General features: G+C 37.0%; 2 protein-coding genes and 1 long non-coding RNA gene across 4 annotated transcripts; 2 read left to right on the forward strand and 1 right to left on the reverse strand.

Annotated features, from left to right (window-relative positions):
• Positions 1-1,576: 1,576 nt before the first annotated feature.
• On the reverse strand, positions 1,577-13,796 carry LOC121254816 (zinc finger CCCH domain-containing protein 5). Its single transcript, XM_041154988.1, has 9 exons — positions 13,290-13,796; positions 13,034-13,186; positions 12,805-12,936; positions 12,514-12,672; positions 6,139-6,231; positions 5,754-5,870; positions 4,158-4,232; positions 3,715-3,935; positions 1,577-2,863 (listed from the first exon to the last, which is right to left on the reverse strand). Exons 1-9 carry the CDS (start codon positions 13,656-13,658, stop codon positions 1,984-1,986), a joined length of 2,199 nt encoding a protein of 732 aa, XP_041010922.1. The 5' UTR covers positions 13,659-13,796; the 3' UTR covers positions 1,577-1,983.
• On the forward strand, positions 8,068-9,339 carry LOC121254820. Its single transcript, XR_005938720.1, has 2 exons — positions 8,068-8,562; positions 9,102-9,339. It is a non-coding gene; the product is annotated as an uncharacterized LOC121254820 (long non-coding RNA).
• Positions 13,797-16,608: 2,812 nt separating the features above from the next.
• Positions 16,609-21,004, forward strand: LOC121254819 (NADPH-dependent pterin aldehyde reductase). 2 transcript variants are annotated; one of them, XM_041154994.1, is made up of 5 exons: positions 16,609-16,912; positions 17,195-17,264; positions 18,910-19,103; positions 19,589-19,852; positions 20,011-20,708. In XM_041154994.1, the coding sequence occupies exons 1-5, from the start codon at positions 16,685-16,687 to the stop codon at positions 20,020-20,022; spliced, it is 768 nt and encodes a 255-aa protein (XP_041010928.1). In that variant the 5' UTR covers positions 16,609-16,684; the 3' UTR covers positions 20,023-20,708. The 2 variants fall into 2 exon arrangements, with proteins under 2 accessions (XP_041010928.1, XP_041010929.1); XM_041154995.1 differs by having other exon boundaries at positions 16,611-16,912; positions 19,589-19,761; positions 20,646-21,004.
• The last annotated feature ends 703 nt before the right edge of the window (positions 21,005-21,707 follow it).

Consider the following 21,707-nt stretch of genomic DNA (forward strand, 5'->3'; position numbering starts at 1 on the left):
AAATCCGTGAGCCTAACTAAGAGAGGTTTTCTGCACTTGACTAGCTTCATGAAGATGATGAAAGCTGTGAAGAAGCTTAAATTCTGGTCAAGAAAGAAGAGAAGAAAGAACCATGTCCATGAGCCCTATTGCCCTCCCTCGACATGTCATTGTTGTCACTCATACTACTCAACTCAGCCATCGGCTCCACCCTTACCGCCATGGCTTGACCTCGAGCAGACCCGTCACCCCATTCCATCACCTGCGATCCATGCCCTCCCAGATTTAACCTTTCCAAGTCAAAATCAACTACCCCAACAGGAGATTGGCTTCGAAACGACTTCAATTATGTATCCGGTAATGCCTGCTGCCACCACATCTTATCAGCAATACATGGCTCCCAATCCTGTCTATGGCGTGCCTCTTGTGCAGACAACTAGAAGAGAGAGAAGGGCTGGATTTTTTGGGTGTGTTGTAGACTTTGGCATCCATCTCATCCGCTGCTTCTGTCCATGTGTTCGCATTCGAGAGGTTTAGTAAAAATATTGCAATGAGCCAATTATCATCTTGATCAATTTGGGACCAACAAGGTGCAGTTCAAATATCTACTCTTTCAACACTAAAAGCTTTCATATGTAGACGTCTTGCTCAAATTTGTGTTTTCTTCCTTTTCATATAAATTTATTTTGAAAATGTTGCAGTTTTCGATTTTGTTAGAAGTTGCTACCGCTATTGAAAGAACTTGTAATCCTTGTTTATTGTATAATTTTAAATGTAACACGTGGATATTGATAATTTTACATACAAATTATGAATGGGCATTTATGGATTTAAGCTCCCTTAACGTTAAATGATGGGATGTAAGATTTATTAAGCTCAATAGGTGGACTATAAAATATAAATTGCTTCAGATCTTGCTAATCACAAACAAACCAAGCTTCTATACGGTTTATCTCTGGGATTACCTATAAAAAAAACACAAACCAAGCTTCTTTATGGAGAAAGCCTCACCCTTGGATTCCTAGCTAGAACTTGAACCTAAACATCATAGTGTTTCTTCATTCAGTAGAATAGGCAAATTGACATGGGTAGAACTTATTTCACAGTACTAATAATTCTACCATTATATATCACGGACAGATTTACTACGTGCAACACAGAGGGCCAATTCATTCTTAGTTCAAAGAGTCATTTTGTTCACAAGGCTTCATCGCTAACTCGGAAAGCCTTACGTTGGACAACACATTTGTTTGCAATGTTAAACATGTATATGGTCCCAACGATTTACTCTCGTCTATCAGTGATGCCTTTTGCCTGTCCCGTTGTATATGGAAAGTGAATAATGTGTTCTGGTTGGTGTCTTCAGAGAACACAACTGTTTTGAAATGGACATCTTTAATCCAAAAAGAATAACATAAGGAACCGAAACGGGTATATATGCATTTTCATATTTGTGTTCATTTGAACAGAATGCAAGCCTTTTGACTAAGAAATATTCAGACAATCCCTCCCAACCAACAAACCAACAAGAAGCTTGCCCGAACCTCTCCGTGCTAGCGGGAATGCAAGAAGGCTACCAAAGACAACAATGGACCGCTTGTTATGAGTTATGCTCTCGGCAGCATATCCCACCAAGGAGATACTCCTCTCAATGGATTTATTTATTTCATTTTTTTTTTTTTAAAAGGGGTAGGGCAGATATAAGAAATGAAGATGTACCAGGTACCTTCAAGTTCTAGAACTCCAAAACGAGTACATTATCTAAAAACTCAAGGCCTGTGAATATTAAAACTAGCTGCCTGAACTGCTTAACTCACCGCTCAACAATCCCTTCTCGAGCCTTCTTCTAGACCAGACTTCCCCCCACTGGATTCCACGCTGTGACGCTTATCTTTCCAACTTTTTTGCTGATTCCCTTTCATCATCGGAGAAATCTGACACTTCATTCCAGTGTCTCGTACATTTCCTTGTTCGACCGTGGTGTTTTTCTCCATCACTGCCTGACTAATCATTCATCAAACCAGTATCATCGGCCCTGCTTGTGCTATCCCCATGATCATCTGAGATGCTGTCCTGTTCGGAGCCTTTCTGTCGTCTACTTTGCTCTCTATCACTATTGCTGTCCCTATCTAACCATTCTCCTTCATGACTTCCATTCTTACTGTCCCCATGATCATCCTGACGTTCCACTTTCCTCTGGTGTCTTGAGCTTTTCCTCCTTTTTCTATGATGCCTGTCTCTATCTCTATCTCTATCTCTTTCCCCGTCAGACCACTCTACACCAGTATCATGAGTTCTGTTCTTGCTGTCCCTATGATCATCTGGATACTTTACTTTCCTCTGGTGTCTTGCACTTTTGGTCATCTGACCATGGTATGTTTCTCGGTCTCCATCTCTTTTTGACCACTCTCTCCTACGGTTTTCTTGGTCCTCACAATCATCCAGGAGTGTAACTTCTCTGCTGTGTCTTGATCTTTTCCTAGCATGACGGTTGTGAGTTTCTCTATCTTCACTATCTGACCAATCCCCCTTAGATTCATCTCCACATGATCTGCGCTTTTTATCCCCGTCCTGAGATCTAGAGCTTTTGCTTGCACTACCATGGTATCTATCTCTGTATCTTTCTTTGTCCCCATCCTTATCCAACCATTCACCATCAGAATCTGTATCATGAGTTCTGCTCTTCATGTGATTAGTTTCTTTTAAGTTTGTATTCTCTTCATACATATCCTCACCAAGAACTTTCATTTGCTTTCTATCATCACTCGCATACTGCCTCCACCGTGTGCTCTTTGGAACATCATTACCACTGCCATTTCTTCCACTACAGCTACTGCTATTCAAGAAATCCATCTCTCTGGATTTAGATCTTCTTGAGCAAGACCTGCCATGGATATTCAGGAAACTATTGATAAGCAGAAAGAATCATGCAATCATCATATGAACAATTTGAAGAGAAGCATCTGATCATATAGAGAACAAATTCTCGTCGAGGGGTAGACTGACTTATAATACATACGAATTACAATATAGACAAGTTGGATGATATGGAACATAAAGTTCAAAGTTAAAAGTATGTCAAATAGGCACCATTAACAAGCATTAACACCAAAATCTGGAAGTCAAACTTTGCCTCCAAGAACTGGATTTTATTTTAAATGATCATAAAACCATAATATGCACAATTTAACAAACAAAGACAATTAAAAATCGGCTCCTCCAATCAGAGCTTTATTCTAGCATTTGGACAAGTTGTGTTTGCTCACTGTATGGTGGTATTTTTTAACATTATAGGAAACGAGATTTACAAATTAACTACCAACAGGGCACCGTCTACAGATACTTCTTCTACAAATAATAATAAGATCTTTCAGGACCACATGCATGTGGTGGGTCTTGTGCTCAACTCAAAATCTCACCCTCTACTCTGTTCTTACAGAGGGGAGATGATCATAGGCCTTCTAAATCATTAAAATGGTCATACAGCTTGTTAGGAACTCTATCCCATATCACATTTCATATGGGGAAATTGAAAAAAACAAAAGACATTTCTAATAGTTAAAAGGTTTTGATGAAAATAAATAACAATCCACGTAATCTGGTTGTTTAGATTGGAATAGAGGAATGGATATTTCATCAAGAAAAAATTGACTCAGAAAACATAGCTTAAGAAATTCACTTTCACAAATACTAGGTACCACATGTTACATCCACCAAGGAAAAATATAGGCACACCTGTCTACATCAGTCATCATCTTGCTAGAGTGCCGCCGATGCCCCAAATTTTCTTGTTCCACCTGTTTCTCGTGCCCAGCTTCATCATAATAACCAAATAAAGCAGTCATCTTTTTCACCCAATATTTTGGAGGTGGTTTATCACAATCAGCCCATTCATAGTCTCCACCAGGATTGTGGAAACAGTGGATAAAATTGCAAGCAGTTCCATGAGAACATGTCTATAAGGATGCAACAAGGATGTAGTCAGGAAGAATGACGAGCAGGATTCAAAATTAACGTCAACAAGTGATTCAAGATCAATAATCTTATTTTTTCAAAATCAAATTATTAAATGAATGGCACATATCTGTCCAAAATAAAAGCACAATGGAAACCAACAAAAGACAAAAAAAGAGTACGTTACCGCCAAAAACAAAAACAAAAAGTGGGGCCAATTATACCTTGAACCTTGACTTCATATACTCCCCGCATATGGCAACCTTCCATCTGGTCAAATTGACAAATTCACAACTTACCTGCCAAAAGCAACACAGAGATCAATAAATGTGATACCCCATGTGATAAGAGGATAAGGTAGGTGGTTTATGAGATCCCACATTGTTTGGAAATGAAGCCCTTTATAATGTTCCAATAGGACTTCAATTGTATCATTGACTAGTTCTTTTGAAGTATAGGCCATGTGGTTTGGGCCCTCTATTGGGGCATTACAAATAGGACTATAAATGGACCAGTCTGTGCGATAGCCCGTTCGGTACTCGCTCGGTTTAAACTCGAATCGAACTCGACTCGTGAAAAAAAAAACTCGTTCGTGAAAGCATACCTGCTCGATTTGTAAATGACACATACTCAACAAGACTCGACTCGGCAAAGCTCGTTAAGGTCCGCTCGTTTATGCTTGAGTCGACTTGTTAGCTTGACTCGATTAAAACTCATTCATATATTGATAAATATATACATACACCTATGTATATATACATATATATATGTATTAGCTACTTCATAGGTGTATTTTATAATTTGTATAATAATTAATCGATAAAATTTAATAATTTCATATACTAGTATGTGGGAATTATATATAAAATAGATATATGCTATCATATTAAGTGTTTGTATTAATAATATATGTAGACATATAATATATTGTTATTTTGGATAAATATCAACTAGTTAGATATTAATTATTTATAAATTTTTTAAAACTTTATAATTCAATAGAGGTTCTACTTGTTAGTTATATAAATTCAATATTAGATATTTTATTTTTTTAATTTATTAATTATCAAATATTATTCAAAAAATAAAAAAAATAAACAATTCAAGCTCGAGCTCGACTCGACTCGAACTCATTTGTGAGACGAGCTCGAGTATTTTGAGTCGAGCCGAGCTCAGCAAGCCAAAGACAGGCTCGGCTTGGCTCGATTACAGCCCTAGTTACAAATGGTATCAAAGCCTATCCCAATTAGAAATGTGGGACTTGAGCCGTGCCACCTATAACGGATGGGCTCGACGAAGACGTCGGGAATTTAAGGGAGGGAGATTGTAACACCCCATATGATAAGAGGATAATGTGGGTGGTGTATGAGATCCCATATTACTTGGGAATGAGAAGTTCTTGCTCTATATAATGTTTCAATGGAAGTTCAATTGTATCATTGACTAGTTCTTTTGGAGTATAGGCCAAGTGGTTTTGGCCTTCCATTGGGGCGTTACAATAAAACACTCACAAGAAACTACCATTGAACAAAATTAGTGAATAATTGAGTTCAGGAAGCTAAAAGACCAAAATTAGTTGAATAATAGAGAGGTTAAATTATGAAATTTGGTCCTAGGTGTTGCTCTTGTATATGTCCCATGTACTTGGGTTTTACATATTCCTCATCAATAAAAACTTTGATTACCAATCAAAAAAAAATTGAAATTTGGTAGAAGGTATATCCCACTACAGAGAGAACCAAGAGCTCATGCAACAGCTAAAATAAGGAGAACGTGGTACTTATATTTAAGAGACTTCACCTTTACGGTAAATACAATACCTGTTTCCCAGCAAAGTACCGGCCATTAATAGAATGATAAGCAAGAACAGCTGAATCGAGTGACTTATATTGTATGTAGACATTTCCCCGTAAATGGAATGAGCCATTTCTGCACACCTGAAAAAGACATGACATTTGTTATCATAAGACAAACCATAACTCCCAACTACCCACAAGTTAGCACCAGAAAATAGTCTCCCAGAATAGCTATAAGCAGCTAATGGAATTCATAATCATCAATTGTAAATAATTAACCAATATGATCAAATTCTTCAACAAATAAAAAATTGTAATATTCCTCAACTCTCAATAAACACAATATCCCCAGGTATGAATATGTTAATCGAATAGTGGGCAAAAACAACACTAGGACAGTAGCAACAACCTTAAAATTCACAATTTCCCCAAACTTCAAGAACTCTGTGTGCACATCCTCGTAAAATTCTTCATAACAACGTTCAACCTCTTCATCAGTGTACTGGAAACAAAAATTGAAAAAAAAAAAATAAAAGAATATATTATCAGAGATATAGACATTAGCTGTAAAAAGAAGCAGATAGTAAATCGTGGTACTAAGATTTCTCAAATCCACAAAATGAGTCTGCATCCTCCACAAAAACATTTTGATAGGTTTTTAACTTTGACTACTATTCAAGATATTTAGAAAATACAAATTAGGCAGCCATGGAGCCACCCTAATTCGAAATGGACTAAAATTAGACCAAAACGAGGTAGAGCAGTCACCTATTGGGAAGAAAATAATGCAAAAAAAAACCATATACAATTTCCAGTAAAGTTGGTCTCTCTCTCTCTCTCTCTCTCTCTGCGCACACATGCAAATGTTAAAGAAAGAACTTTTTGAAAGGTGAACATTGCAACTTTTTATTAATTTGAGGGTGCAAGATATCAGTTCTGGTAGTTTGTTGCATAAAGCATAAAACACCAGTTATTTGGAGGGTAAAAGTGTATTTTCCCATATTATGACCTATTTAGAGAAGTGACGGGCATTGTGACGGGCATTCTCTTCCTTCTTTTCATCTTTAGCGCAAGTAAAGAGAGTGCCAGGAAGGATGGCGACCTACCCTTGAGGGTCTTGCTTTTGACGCCATTGAGCCGAATGATGTATCTCGAATGGAGAGGGCCTTTGAGGAGACGGAGGTTTATAATGTAGTGAGGAAAATGGTTAAAGACAAGGCACCGGGGTCTGATGGTTTCTTTATGGGCTTCTTTCAAACTTGTTGGGAAGTGATAAAAGAAGATCTTATATGGGTGTTTCAAGAGCTATTCTCGGTTGGAAAATTTGAGAAAAGCTTTAACACCACATTTCTTGCATTGATACCAAAGAAGGTGGGGGCTATGAAGGTTAAGGGAGCTAGCTTTACTGAAGAGAATGGCACTCTAGGAAAACTCTCTCCGTACGTAAGGAAAACTCTCTCGTAAGTAAAACCCTAAGGAAGACGCCGCCACCCGTGCTGGCGAGTGACCTCTCACCGTCGTCACAGACAAAGCCGACGGGCCCCGACGACTTCCTTGAGGGCCGTTCGGCATCGGTCCAGAGGAGAGAGAAAACAATACGAAGCGCGAAAACCCTAAGGAACCAGATCTGCCGCCACCCACCCTTTGTCGGCGAGACACACCGCACCGTCGGCACAGATAAAGCCGACAGACCTCGGCAACTTCGATGAGGGCTGTCCGGCGTCGGTTCAACCTCCGACGTCTTAGATATCGCTATATTGCCTCTCAGAGTACACCGGCGATCCTCCCAAACGCTCCGTTGGTCATGCCGTCGACCCTGAAGGCTCCGGCGAGTGCTCCGGCGTCTTCTGTGAGCACGATTTGCAGCTGGAAACAACTCTGCAGTGCTTGCAGTGAACACGACCTGGAGTCCACAACTTCGCAGTGCTTGCAGCTCCCAACGGATTTTGGATCTGGTTTCTCTGAGATGATGAATGGTTGTTGAAGAAGGGGAGTGGGTCAGTATGGGTTCTTCTATGGAGTTGGCCATAGAATCTAAATCCTTTACACTGGTAAAGGAGGGGAGCATGTTGGCCATTACTGAAAGGAGTCGAAGGGTGATATCTAAGTTGGTTTTGGGTTCGACAACAGTGCAGTGGCTGGCCAAGGCCATAGAAGCGTGTACTAAGGATAAGAAACAAGATTTTTTCTCCACTGTCTAGGAAGGTCGACGCAGTTTCACAGCTCATCGCTGCTCGAATGCTTGCGGACGTTATATGGCGGTGGAGGAGTATGGTAGTGGGGGAGGAGGAATTTTATTTTCATTCCTGAAGAGGGGGCAGTGGTTGGAGAAGGATGGGGGAGGTGCTGCGTCATTTTTCCTTCGGCAAGAGAGGGAGTGACGGCTTGGAAGGACAATGTGGTGTGGGAGGGAGGGAGAACTTGGAGAAAGACCCAAGTACATCCTTAGTGGTGAGGCAATCCTATGCAGCAGCTCTAAAGACGGGACATGCTTCGGGGGTTCAGAGTGTGGGGGGTTTGTCAATCACGCCTCAAGACCAGCTTGTCAAGATGCACAACTCTCTACAGGAGATGGAAACCCAATTTGTCGAGTTGAAGACAGCGATAACTTTCTTGTCTACGAAAATAGATCGGCTTTCAGCTGGAGGCAACAGGGTGGTAAGAAACATGATAGGCCCGAATCTTTTAAACTTAGAAAAAGAAAAACGGAAGATTGGATTCGGCCCTGTCCCTATAACCAGATCCAGGAGAGTATGGCGGGTCAAAAGGAAATCTGGGTTATTTGAAGTGGGGTCTACATCGGGTATTGGCGTAGAGACATCAGTAATGGAATGTCATTCGCCTCGTGTAACACAGGATAGATCGATAGTCGGTATTACACCCTTGGTCCCTGAAGAAACTATGGCTCCCTCGTCAGAGTTGAAGGAAAAAAGTGTACTGCCGAGGTCTGAAGGAGATGTAGGATCCGCTATCACCCAAAGGTGAAGGGACTTGTTGTCACCCCAGAATCTCCAATGGGGACCCCGATACCATTGGAGAGAACCAATGGAGTTACTGGAGAACCAATGGGTTTGGCGTTGGTGCCTTGTGTAGAGGAATGTCTAGAGTCGGGAGTGCAGGTTGATGGGGATATTGTGGCTCCCCTGGTCTCTCTTCCTCCAATAGCGGATTGGATTCTGCCTAAAGTTAACGAGATTCAGCAGTTCATGGGAATTTCATATGGAGGATGTGAAGACCAATTTAACGAACTAATTACTGCGATCGAGGAAAGCCGCACACTTGAAACCAAATCAAGCTTCAAGAAAAGCAGGGAGTTACAACGTCTCTTTTCGACAATCAACTACGACGCTAAGGGAGGTAGTTCAACTAGAGGGAAGTCTAAAGGGAGGGTATTGTGAAGACGAGAATCAAGGTGTTGGGGTTGGTGTTCGGGTAGAGTTTTAGTTCTACGGGAAACAAGGATTGGGGTCGGGTCTGATGTACTTTGGGTTGGTTTTTTATGGGCTTTTTGGGTCATTAGGGGATTGTTGAGTCATTTTGGGCAATGTGTTTTCTTGTATACATTTAGTGTACTTGGTTTCTCCTTTTGATATACAATATTTTTACTTATCAAAAAAAAAAAAAAATGAAGGTTAAGGAGTTTCGGCCCATAAGCTTAATGAATGGGGTATATAAGATAATTTCCAAAGTGCTGGCAAACCGTCTAGGTGAGGTTTTGGAAAAGATCATTACAAAACCCCAAAATGCTTTTGTAAAAGGGAGACAGATTTTGATGCGGTTCTTACTACCAATGAATGTCTGGATAGTAGATTGAAGGCTGGCACAATAGGGATCATTTGCAACCTAGACATGGAGAAGGCATATGATTACGTTAACTGAGATTTCCTTCTCTACCTTCTTGGGAGGTGTGGTTTTGGGGAGAGGTGGCAGTCGTGGATTCGTGATGCATATCAACGGTGAAATTCTCAATGTTGATAAATGGCAGTCCAATTGGTTTTTTCATAGCACACAAGGCCTAAGACAAGGAGATCTGTTGTCGCCATTGTTGCTTGTTATTGTGATGGAGGCGCTAAATAGGATGACCTCGGCATTGGTTAATAATGGTTTCGTGGATGGATTTTCGATCAGAACCCCGGACAGGGGAATCATTAACATATCTCACTTGTTTGCAGATGATACACTTATCTTTTGTGAGGTTGATCAAAATCAAATTCGAGCACTGAAGGCCCTGCTCCTTTGTTTAGAAGCAACATCCAGGTTGAAAGTGAACTTCGACAAATCAGAGATGGTGCCTAATGGAGGTGTTCTTAATCTACGACAACTGGCTTTGGGGTGTAAGATAGCCTCACTTCCTATGACTTACCTTGGCCTTCCGTTGGGGGCTCCTTCGAGAGCGTCTTCTTTATGAGACACAGTGATTGAGAAAGTAGAACGGAGACTAGCGGGATGGAAAAAGATGTATTTGTCAAAAGGTAGTAGGATTATGTTGATTAAAAGTACTTTATCTAACCTACCAACTTATTTTTTATCCTTGTTCCCTACACTTGCAAATGTGGCGGTTCGAATTGAAAAACTCCAACGTGATTTCTTGTGGAGTGGAATGGGGGAGGAGTTCCAGTTTCACCTTGTCAAGTAGGAGAAGGTATGCCGCCCCATTTCTAATGGTGGTTTGGGCATTAGAAGTATGAGGATCTTTAATAGGGCGTTACTTAGCAAATGGCAGTGGAGATATCATAAGGAACTAGAAGCCCTATGGAAATTAGTGATTGAGAGCAAATATGGAGGTTTTTTTTTTTTGGGGGGGGGGGGGGGGGGGGGGGAGAGATGGTGCACTAAAGAAGTAAGGGGGGCGTATGAAGTGGGTGTGTGGAAACACATTCAAAGAGGATGGGAGGTCTTGACTAGAGACACTAGACTTCATGGTGAAGGCTCTAGGGTTAAATTCTGGAGAGATATTTGGTGCGGTAATAGTACTCTACAAGAGATATTCCTTTCACTGTTCAATATTGCTAGTGCTAAAGATGTATTAGTGGCAGAAGTCATGGAGATATCCGGGGGTAGATCTGTTGGAACATCATCTTATATGGGCGGCACAAGACTGGGAAATGAGCAACTTTGAAGATTTTGACAGCCTTTTGTACTCCATAAAACCGAGCATTCAGCAGGAGGACTTAATGTGGAGGATACTCGATGGTAAAGGGGTATTCTCGGTTCGCTTTTTATAAGGCTCTCACACAAGAATCCAAAACTCAGATTCCGTGGATAAGGCTTTGGAGACTTAAAGCGCCTCCCAAAGCAGCCTTTTTTTTCTTCGTGTGGATAGCCTCATTGGGGAAGATTCTCACAACCGAAAACTTGAGGAAACGAAGGGTAATCATTGTAGATTGGTGTTGCATGTATAGAGAAGGGGGAGAGTCTGTAAACCATCTCCTACTACATTGTGAGACAGCTCGGGTATTATGGAATGAAGTGTTCAGTAGATTAGACTTGTCTTGGGTTATACCGGAGACAGTGGTGGCAATGCTGGCCAGCTGGACAAATCTAAGAGGCATGCAATAGATTAAATCTGTCTAGAAGATGATCCCTATATGCATTATGTGGTGTTTATGGCAGGAGCATAATGACAGGACATTTGAAGAAAAGGAGAGGTCACAGAAGGAGCTGAAAGATTTATTCTTTAGAACACTTTGTACTTAGGCCATTGATGTTGACTTCAATGGCATGGACCTACATATTTTTTTGTCTATAATGCACCTACATAGAGAAGGGCATGCCTTCGTTTTTACTGTTTAGAATTCTATATATGGCTCTGCCTATTTTTTGATCAATAAAATTTGTTTACTTAAATAAAAAAATAATAATAATAATAAAAAAAAAGTGCCAAGTTTATCCTCTTTCAACTATAGTAGCTTGCATGCTCAAACCTTGCGAGGGAATGGTCATTATCAGTAGAGAGCTGCATTATTCCCAGAACACAAACAACTTGTTAAGGAATAGTAACTTGCATACAAATCAGAGTGAGTTGGCTATCAAATTCTAGAATGAAAATAAATCTCAAATATAAAACCAAAATTTGGACCATGTTCACAGATAATGGTATGATATACAAATAAACGTCGAATCAATAGAGACAATTGAATCTACAAATAAATGCCACATCAACAGAGACAATTGTATCTCACCATAATAACTACGACTGCAGAAAGTTAGGATTTACAGGCATGATGAACAAAACATGTCACCAAATCAAACAGAAAGAGAAAAAGAAATGAAAATGCAAAAGAAGTTTAAAAAAGTGTAATAATATATGAGGTTAACATTTTCAAGATAAAAAAATAATAAATAAATAAAGGGATACTGTAAGATAACCACCCTTGGACCGGCAAGTAGGATACAAAGGAGCTAATTTCTTTTACTCCAACCAACCAAGGCCAAAACCATGGACCTTCATCGTAGTGAATCTTGAGATGGATTTCTGATTTAAAGTCAAAGAACAGCAATAATAATTCTAAACGTAAAAAAGGACTGACTCAAATAATTGCTGATATATATTCTATGTATAGTATACCTATAAAAAATCTATGCATAGTATAAAATTAACCACAGAAAGACAGACAGAAATAACGAAGTTTCTAATGATAACATGCCTTTGGGATCCTAAACAAATAGCACATTTTTTCATTAGGATTTGTGTGGCAAATCTTGCCCAGTTAAATGACAGTGTAGAAGCTTTCCATAATTGAAATCAGGATACAAGAATCACATGAAGGCAGCATTTACAGACCTCAAGCCCCTCGTCTTGCTCCCAGGCAAGGCCAGGACCATTGTACATATTCCTGATCAACAGTGTAAATGATTTGTCGGGGTAGAAATGAACTCTGCTGCAACGCAGACCAAAACGGCATGCACCGGTTTTTAAATGGAAAGGGCAATGGGCTTTATCCTGCCAAAGATACAAGTACACAATTAACAGATTAGATGCTGGTTGTTAATAACGAATATTAACACGTGCAAAAGACATCTTGAACATAAAAATTGAGAACTATACGCTCGCGCGCGCATATGTATGGCTTACCTGTTCGGTTCCAAAATTAGGAACTTGTTGAGAAACATTCTTTAAAATATGCTCTGCCGAGGATGCATTCTTATAACTAGAAAAAGCTTCAGACTGTGGAGGAAGAGGATTTGACGTAGGCCTATCAGCATCCTGCAAAGGAAATTATAACCTCCATGATTGAAAATCTTCCCATCCAAAACTTAAAACACAACCACAAAGCCAATTATCTCAATTGAGTTGATGATACCTCTTGTCTACTTTGTTGATTGGCGTCCTTCTTTGGAACTCTGACCCTTTTCTTCTTCACAATTATTTCATTTCCTTGCCATATGATCTCTGCAGGCCCTTCTTCTACATACTCCCAATCATCATCCTCATTAAACTCGTTTTCATTCTCAACCTGCCATAAAAGAAGAGAAATTTCCATAGAATGATTTTCTTTTCCTCATTCCCACGCTATCTCAACCACCAAACAGAACTCATCCAAATATAAAACCACGAACCTGTAGTCTTTTCGACTTTTCTTCTTCCAGAGCCATCCTTCGCTCCTCCTCTTCCTTCTTCTTCTTCTCCATGGCTTCAATCCACGCCCTCTCCCGATCCTCGAATTGCTTCCTCTCCCTCTCCTTCCTCTCCTTCTCCTCCTCCTCCATCAAACCCTCCCTCCTCTGCTCCTCTGGATCGTTCAGCCTCGCCTCCTCTTCCTCACGCTCCTTCTCCGCCATCTCCTTCCTAATCTGTTTCCTCTTCATCTTCTTCTTCGCCTTTCTCTTCTCCTTCCGGCTCATTATCTGTAACAAACCCTCCATTTTAACTGTACACTCTGCTTCCTCGTCGTCTTCTTCTGCTTTGTTGGGTACTGGTTCTGCCATTAGTTCCTTACTTCGGGACGAACGCGTTTTCTCCGAAATTTTGCCGAGAAAATTTAGAGGTAAAAAGCTTTTCTCCTCGCACCGACTGACGGAAACATCGATCACTTTCTTTATTCAAGGCGCTCGTAAAGCACACCGTTTTAGCCTCTAGATTTTGCTACTCAAAGTTATTATTTTATTTTATTTTGTAATTATTAATAAAGTGGTTTATTTTTTTAATATGTAAAAGAACAAAAATCTAATTATATCAGTGATAACTTTAAAAAGATAAACTTATGGGACGGAATGACAATACTATATATCTATTTTATTATAATAAGTAGCTATTTAATTATGAATAGTAATTTTTGTTATTTTTTTGTTAAGTTTTGTTTTATCAAAATGTCTTTAAAATTCTTGATCATTTGATGTGTAGCTCTCTTATAAAATTTAATGAATAATCATGTTTTACCCAAATGTCCTCAAGACTCTTAACCATTTGACGTGTAGCTCCTTTATAGAATTTAATGAATGATCATGTTTTATTAAAAGCCCTTTAATAGCCTCGCAGTGCACATGAATTAACGTCTTTTTTCATATCATTTTTGTTTTGACAGTATATTCATTTTCTTTTTTTTTTGTTTCAATTTTTTTAAAATAAAAAAAAATTAAAATGACTTTACTCTTTAGAACAGAAACGTTTTAGAACATTCTCATTGTAAAATTCAACTTTAAGTAAATTTAACTAATAAAATATTTAAAACACTCAATATAGAATATTAATTATTAATATTAATATTGAATATTATTAATTTGATTATAAAATAATAATTATTACTATTTAATTAGTAGAACTATAAAATACGATAAAAATAAAAAATAAAAAAATTATTAAATTTATAATATTTTATTATTATATATAGAGTAAATAGATAATGATGCAGACTAATGCTCATATTTTACTTAAGCTTAGATTTTTTTTTAATCATGATTTTTTGTCTTTCTTTAACTTTATATATTCTTTTTCCAAATAAATAAGCTACTAACTTTTTCATTTTTTTTATTTAAATCATTATGTTAGGTACATATCGGGACTAACGCACCCGGGGTCATTTCCTAATATATATATATATATATATTTATTTATTTATATATATTTTAGATAGTCATTCTTATATAATAAATAAGGCTAATGTTACACACCACACTTTCATCACACTTTTGTCTCACTATATAATAAAGAATAAGAGTGTGTTTGGATGTTGAGTTGAGTTGAGTTGAGATGATAAAATATTGTTAGAATATTATTTTTTAATATTATTATTATTTTGGGATTTAAAAAAGTTGAATTATTTATTATATTTTGTATTGGAATTTTAAAAAGTTGTAATGATAAGTTGAGATGAGTTGAGAATAGTTAAGGAACCAAATGAAGCCTAAATCTTCACAACCTCCTCACACTCCACCATTTTTTAATTTTTTTTCTTTTATCAAATATTTATTATATAAATAATGAATAGAAAAGTTAAAATAATTAAAAAAAAAACTCAAAAAAAATAAAAAATAAAAAATAAAAATTTAAAAAAATGTGGAGTTTAGAGTGTGGTGGAGGTTGTGTAGCAAAAATCTTTATCCATTTGTGACCAAAGTTCTTTTAAAATTTTATTTTAGCATTATAATTTACAATAGTTGGGATTGAAGAGTTTTGCAATTAATTCTTCTATTAAACTCTCACTAACTGTTCAGTGTCTCGTATCAACCACTCAAAATGTGACGTGTGACATTAAAAACGACAAGTCATAAACTCTATTAAAGATAATACAATATAGCAATTTGAAATAAAAATTATTTTAAAAAAATCTTAGAAAAATAATAAATTAAATGGTTAAAAAAAGGAAACACTCCAGCGCAAGAGGATGAAAGGTGGGGGCAATTCCTCTGGTATGGTTCGAGCCCATCGACTTGGACCACTTTATGGGGATCGAAACGACCCAAACCGCCACAAAGATGCGTGATCCCAATTGGGCCACCAGCCCTCCACTCAAATAAAAATAAACTTGAAACAATGAATAAATCAATTTAAAACGACAATAATAATAATAATAATAATAATAATAAAGTACTGTTAAATATAGGTAAGTAGTGTGTAAATATTGAGTAATTATTTTAAAAAATAGTGATATTTATGATTAAAAAATTAACTTTTTGCGTATGCATATTATAAATATAGTAATAAGAATAATTCTACTCATGATTTATACACTATATATTATACTTTATATATTTTTATTATTGTTAAATTAACAAAAGATTCATTTGATAGTCTATACGACACATTTGATAAGTGCATTCTCATCCGATGTACCAAAACATCACTTTTCTTATAATTTGAGGTTTATTTTACAGTTTTAATATCTATTTTAGGAAAAATATTTAGGAAATGAACAACTGTTTTTCAAATATAAAAAATCACTATTCATCTCCTAAACTATCTTTATCAATATTTTATTTCAATACATAAAATAACTTATTATTCCAATCATCTAAATTTTCTTTCATACTCATATTTGTTATAGTTTTAAATAATAATTTTAAAAATAATTTAATTAATTATGAAAATATAAAAAAATTAATTTTAAAAATATTATCATATCTATAAAAAAAATTATTTAAAATATTCACTAGAGTAATAGTTTAAAATATAAAAAAAATATTAAGTAATTAAATTTTTAAATGAAAGTGAGGGAAAAAAGTAATAAAAAAGTAATAGATAAATATTATTTTATTAGAATAAAAAAGGAATAGGGAATAAATTGTAGGAAGTTTTTGAAAAATAAATAAAATTTAAGAAAAAATTTAAAAAAAAATATTTTTTAATTAAATTATAGAAAATTTTACGGAGAATGAGATGGAAGTACCTATTCCGCTCCGTGATATGTATTAAGCCACGCCTACGAGTTATCATTTTCATCCACAAGAATCGAAATACAAGAGATCATTAGAGAGACACAAATCAGTAGGAAGGAGAAAGAGCGTGTGTATGGTGTATGACGACGCCGTATACCGGGATGAGCGCGGTGAACGGAGTGGGAGGAGGGAGGTCTCGGACCGTTCTGATTACAGGGGCTAGCAAAGGGCTTGGGAGAGCCCTTGCCCTAGAGCTCGTCCAGAGGGGTCACACCGTCATTGGCTGCTCCCGCGCCCACGACAACATCAACCCTCTACAATCCGACCTCTCGTCCCCCGAAAAACACTTGTTCCTCAACACTGACGTGGTCACTCTCTCTCTCTCTCTCTCATGCTTTGAAATAGCGATTGAATTTTGAAATTTTTGGCCTTTTTTTCAACTTATTTATTCTTTTTTAATGTTTATCTGAATATTCTAATAAAAGGTGGTGCTAAGAAACTATTGAATTTGAGTTGTTGCTTACCCTTCTACATATATTTTTTAACTAAGATTCTGGTAGTTTCCGAGTGTTTTATTCATAACCGCGGGGATTTTTTTTTCTGGATGAGTTTCGAATTTGTTACTAAATAACCAGATTTTTTGTTTATAGAGATCTAATAGCAGCGTTGAAGAGCTGGCGCGTGTTGTGATGGAGAAAAAGGGGGTTCCCGACATCATAGGTATATATTTTTACTCGTAATTCTGCTTCTTAACTTCTCGCTTGACTGTGCTTAAGCCTAACCCTTTCTATAGAAATTTTCCCTGCTTCTTTCTCTCGAAATAGTAATAAATGAACAATGGATTTTGGTGATTTCTAGAGGCTAGAACAACCACATTCTGAAAGTGTGGCGTGACTCTCACTGAGGTTTCACCTGAATCATTTCATGTCACATAAAAATGTATATATTAGCTTTCTCTGTAAACGCAATTCTAATTAATGTGCCTCAACGCGAATCACACCTAAAATGCCACGAGGCATTTATTTTCTTTGCTGGAGTCCTTGAAGGTATAGGCTTTGTCGGCAGTGCATTCACTGTTTTCATTCGTAACCGTTTTGACCACCTTTTGTTTTGCCTAAGTGTGTCGACCAGGAGCCTATAACATAGAAACAGTGCTGACAGCTAACTTCTTATACTAATAAAGGACTTTAACTGGGAATAGTTTATCTTGAGTTATGCAAAGATGTCCACTCTTTTGGGTCGATGATTGCCACAACTGAGAAGCCTGGCCAAAAAATAGTGGATTACACTAGCAAAGAATGAAAGTAAAAATTGGAAATACTAGTTGCGTGTTAGAAGTTACAGTCGAGTGAAGAATAAAACTATAATAACATTGAAAGATATAAACATTGAAGTGAATCTCAAATTCAGAGCGTGAGATGTACTGGTTGGTGTGATTCTCATGCCATTGTTATGTACTGAATGCTATCAGATTATTATTTTTCTTTTTCTTGTGAATTATCTTTTACTTGTAAAATTTTAAGTATCCTATTATTTAACTTGGATTCAAAGTTCAAAGGGCTTACTAGACGGTTATCCTTCCCCTTACATGGATTGAGGCACCTTGCCTTCTGCTTTGGCCTTTTAAAACTATGGCACGGGCTGAGGCAGAACTACATCATTCTCTTGAGTTTGACATGTTTTATTCAACATTCTCCATGTACCGTTTATAGTTCATATACTGTTCCGTTTATGTTCTTGAAGATACCAAGGTATTTTAATTGGTTCAATACCCGCAAGTAGGGGAACTTGAGGCCTTAACTCTATACATTATGGTTTTGCAGATCACCATCACCTTTCATGGCACTGTCAATGCACGGTCATATCATGCACTTTTTTAACTGCATTTGGTGAATTTCTAATGTGTAGGCACCTTCATGGTCAATACAATCTTCTATGCTCTTTAGTTGGTCTGGTCTGTGCATAAAAAAATATTGAGATCTAATTGGTAGATGCATCATTTGAACTTTTCTCTTGGTGATAAATATGTAATTATTTCATTTTTACTACTCGAATGTGCCAATCATACAGAGGCAAAGATTTTTAATGTTTTTTCTTCCCATTCTTGACTCAACTCTCTCCTTCAGTGGGATTTATGTGTTTGGCATTGTAAGGGTTTATGATTTTCCAAAGAAAAGAGGGTTTTACTACCTTTTAAACAACTATAATGCTTGGTGGCAGTTTACTGGCTGGTGCAGCATCTTGGTTGATTGCAGTCATCTTGTCTTTATGTGAGGTTATCCTATGTTTTTTTGTTTCTTTTGGCTGTTGCCTGGCATTTATTCTGATTGGTGTATATTCAGGACTAATATAGAGGTAGTTCCAGTAAACAATGCAGGTACTATCAATAGAAACAACAAGATCTGGGAGGTTCCTGAAGAAGAGTTTGATACTGTTATTGATACAAATGTAAAAGGAACGGCAAATATGTTGCGTCACTTCATCCCTCTCATGATTACAAGGAAGCAGGGAATTATTGTCAATATGTCTTCAGGGTGGGGAAGATCTGGTGCTGCCCTGGTAAATTGACATGATGCTATCACAAATAAAATGTTTTCTTTCAGTCTTGGTTAGATGGATGCACATTTTTAATAAATATGATAGCCCTATTATATCAAAATCCACTAGTAGGATTTTTTATTTTTTATTTCTGAAAACACCTACACAAGTCTCCATACATGTTCTGTCGATAATGTGAGGATGCTTTAGATGGACAAGAAGTTGCATTCTACAACTTTTTGCCAAATAGAGCGGAGATTATCTCCTGGAATTTATGTTTATCCTTTTCGGATCATGGCTGGGGTGTTTGCCAGGTTACTTTGAAAAGGATAGATAACCCACATATAATGGTTAGTTTTTTAATGGACAAGTGATGAGCTTACTTTTACACAAAGCTATCCATAGTTTTTCAATAGTTTTATCTTGTCTAAGTCTTCATTTCTTGATGACGTTGGCATCTGGGACAGTATGTTAATCCTTTACCAAACCTGATTGTACTTTAACAGGTTGCACCTTATTGTGCGTCAAAATGGGCAGTTGAGGGTTTGACTAGATCGGTGGCAAAAGAGTTGCCTGATGGAATGGCTATTGTTGCACTTAATCCAGGCGTGATCAACACTGATATGCTTGCATCATGCTTTGGCAATTCAGCTGCCTTGTACCAGGCACCTGAAGCATGGTATGCATTTTCATCTTATATGATAATCGTATATGAGTTCTCTGAAAGATGTCTTAACATCTGGACAATTTACTGGTGCTTCCAATCTAATTACATCAGTCACTTCAATAACCGCTTACTTGGTCGCCGCTACCTGCCTCGAGTGCCCCCACCAAATAGGCTGAAAAGCATTGTAATCATTTTCCTATTATGTTCGTAATACGGAAACATTCATCGCATGCACATCAAGAAAATCTAAGATATCCTTTATATGAAACCTAACAAAAAAAGGTTAAAACTTATTTAAAATCTATTATTTATCCAATCTTCTAGCAATGGATTTCTGGATATGAAACCTACGAAAGTGCAATACTTCATCTGATGGGTAAATTGCAAAGCTTTTGAAATTACAGGGTAAATATCAATGCAGTTGAAATTAAGGTGAAGTCAAACTGTGAGGTTTACTATATGTTCCCTGAAATTTAATATGCATATAACCATGTTAATGCAATTCCTTCATTTGTTTCTTCTTAATAAAAGACAAAGATTACCTTTAAAAGTCACTTCCAGGCACAATAATTATTTGTTTGAAGTTTTATTGGTTTTGTATCAAATATATTGCCCCGAGCCTCTGAGAAGCATGGCAAAACGTGTTAACACACGTGGGTTAAAAAAGTGGATGCATCATACCTATTTTTATCAAATAAGAATATTGCTAGCATCCTCTATGACAACTTATAGGATGCCATATTTTCTCATAGACATATTACTGTGTAGGTTTGTGCTTATCTGTCTTTGTCTTACATGATATCTCCATGTTGTTTTTCATTTTCCCCAAGTTTGTTGGGACTTTGCCTTATTACTATAGACTGAGCAATTTTGTATTTCTCATTCAACCCTATCAGGGCTTTGAAGGCAGCTACAATGATACTCAATCTTACAGCAGCAGACAATGGTGCATCTCTCACTGTTTGATACAAGTATCTACTCAACATACTAGCATTGATTTTTGCAGATACCGTGATCGGAAGCTTGGGACAACTCAAGCCAGATCTTTTTTTTTTTTTCCTTTCCTTGTCGAGTTTGAATTTCTTGTTTAAGAAACTCTTTCTCAGCTTATAGATTGCTCTTGATAGGTCAATCACAATCTTGTTTGCACTTAATATTTGCAATATGTAGGGAATTAGTAACTTTTTTCCCCCTTTCATGCGGGGCTGGGGATTTCTTTCATAGTTAGAGATAATGACAAACTGTGGTTCATGTACATGTCACAATAATTTTCCAACAAAAAAAGGGATCATAGAAAATTAAGACAACGGATGCTGGATAAAGGTACCCACGAGTAATGACCCGTAAATAAGCATAATTCAATTGTAGAAAGTTTTGATGCAATTTATTCTTACTACATTAGAAAGCTGTTTCTTTTATCTCCAATATTAGAGGTAATGTTGTTGAGAATAAACCTAGTAATTGTTGTGGCAATTTTCTGTTGATAAGTAAATAATCATTTAATTAAAAAGCGATAAAGGTGCATATCAAGTACTATTTTTTTTTATTATATATATCAGGGAACCTTTCTAAGGCAAGGTCCTTTGGATTTACTATCGCAAAGTAAACTCATATCTCGTGTACCGTATTCTTGAAAATTTTTTTATATAAAACTGGTTAAATCATTGATTTTTCATTAAGATGTATGATTCTAAAGGATTATTTGCACTTATGAGATTCAAGTATTGAATCTTAAAGGAAGTGATACCTCAAGATCAAGCCTTCACCACTTGGGCCAACACAGGTGTTTCCAAGTACTTGTTACAAGTTTCGTAGTATGTTTTCACTTTTATGTTTTTCTATATAATATAATGAAGTTGAGATATGTTTATGTAAAAGGTTGACATGGCGGCCCCGGGAAACAGTGTCAGTAATAGGTCTGGTCTGCCTGCCCCTTATGGAATTTTATTTTGTTGAAT

Source organism: Juglans microcarpa x Juglans regia, chromosome 3D (genome assembly GCF_004785595.1).
Source record: "Juglans microcarpa x Juglans regia isolate MS1-56 chromosome 3D, Jm3101_v1.0, whole genome shotgun sequence".
In the NCBI taxonomy this organism is placed as follows: domain Eukaryota; kingdom Viridiplantae; phylum Streptophyta; class Magnoliopsida; order Fagales; family Juglandaceae; genus Juglans; species Juglans microcarpa x Juglans regia.

Coding starts and splice junctions, on each gene's coding strand:
- LOC121254819 (XM_041154994.1), top strand. CDS start 16,685: ATGACGACGCCGTATACCGGGATGAGCGCGGTGAACGGAGTGGGAGGA. Junction 16,913..17,194: donor TGTTCCTCAACACTGACGTG/GTCACTCTCTCT, acceptor TTTTGTTTATAG/AGATCTAATAGCAGCGTTGA. Junction 17,265..18,909: donor GGGGGTTCCCGACATCATAG/GTATATATTTTT, acceptor AGGTAGTTCCAG/TAAACAATGCAGGTACTATC.
- LOC121254816 (XM_041154988.1), bottom strand. CDS start 13,658: ATGGCAGAACCAGTACCCAACAAAGCAGAAGAAGACGACGAGGAAGCA. Junction 3,936..4,157: donor ATATGAAGTCAAGGTTCAAG/GTATAATTGGCC, acceptor GCATCCTTATAG/ACATGTTCTCATGGAACTGC. Junction 2,864..3,714: donor ATGATGACTGATGTAGACAG/GTGTGCCTATAT, acceptor TATCCATGGCAG/GTCTTGCTCAAGAAGATCTA.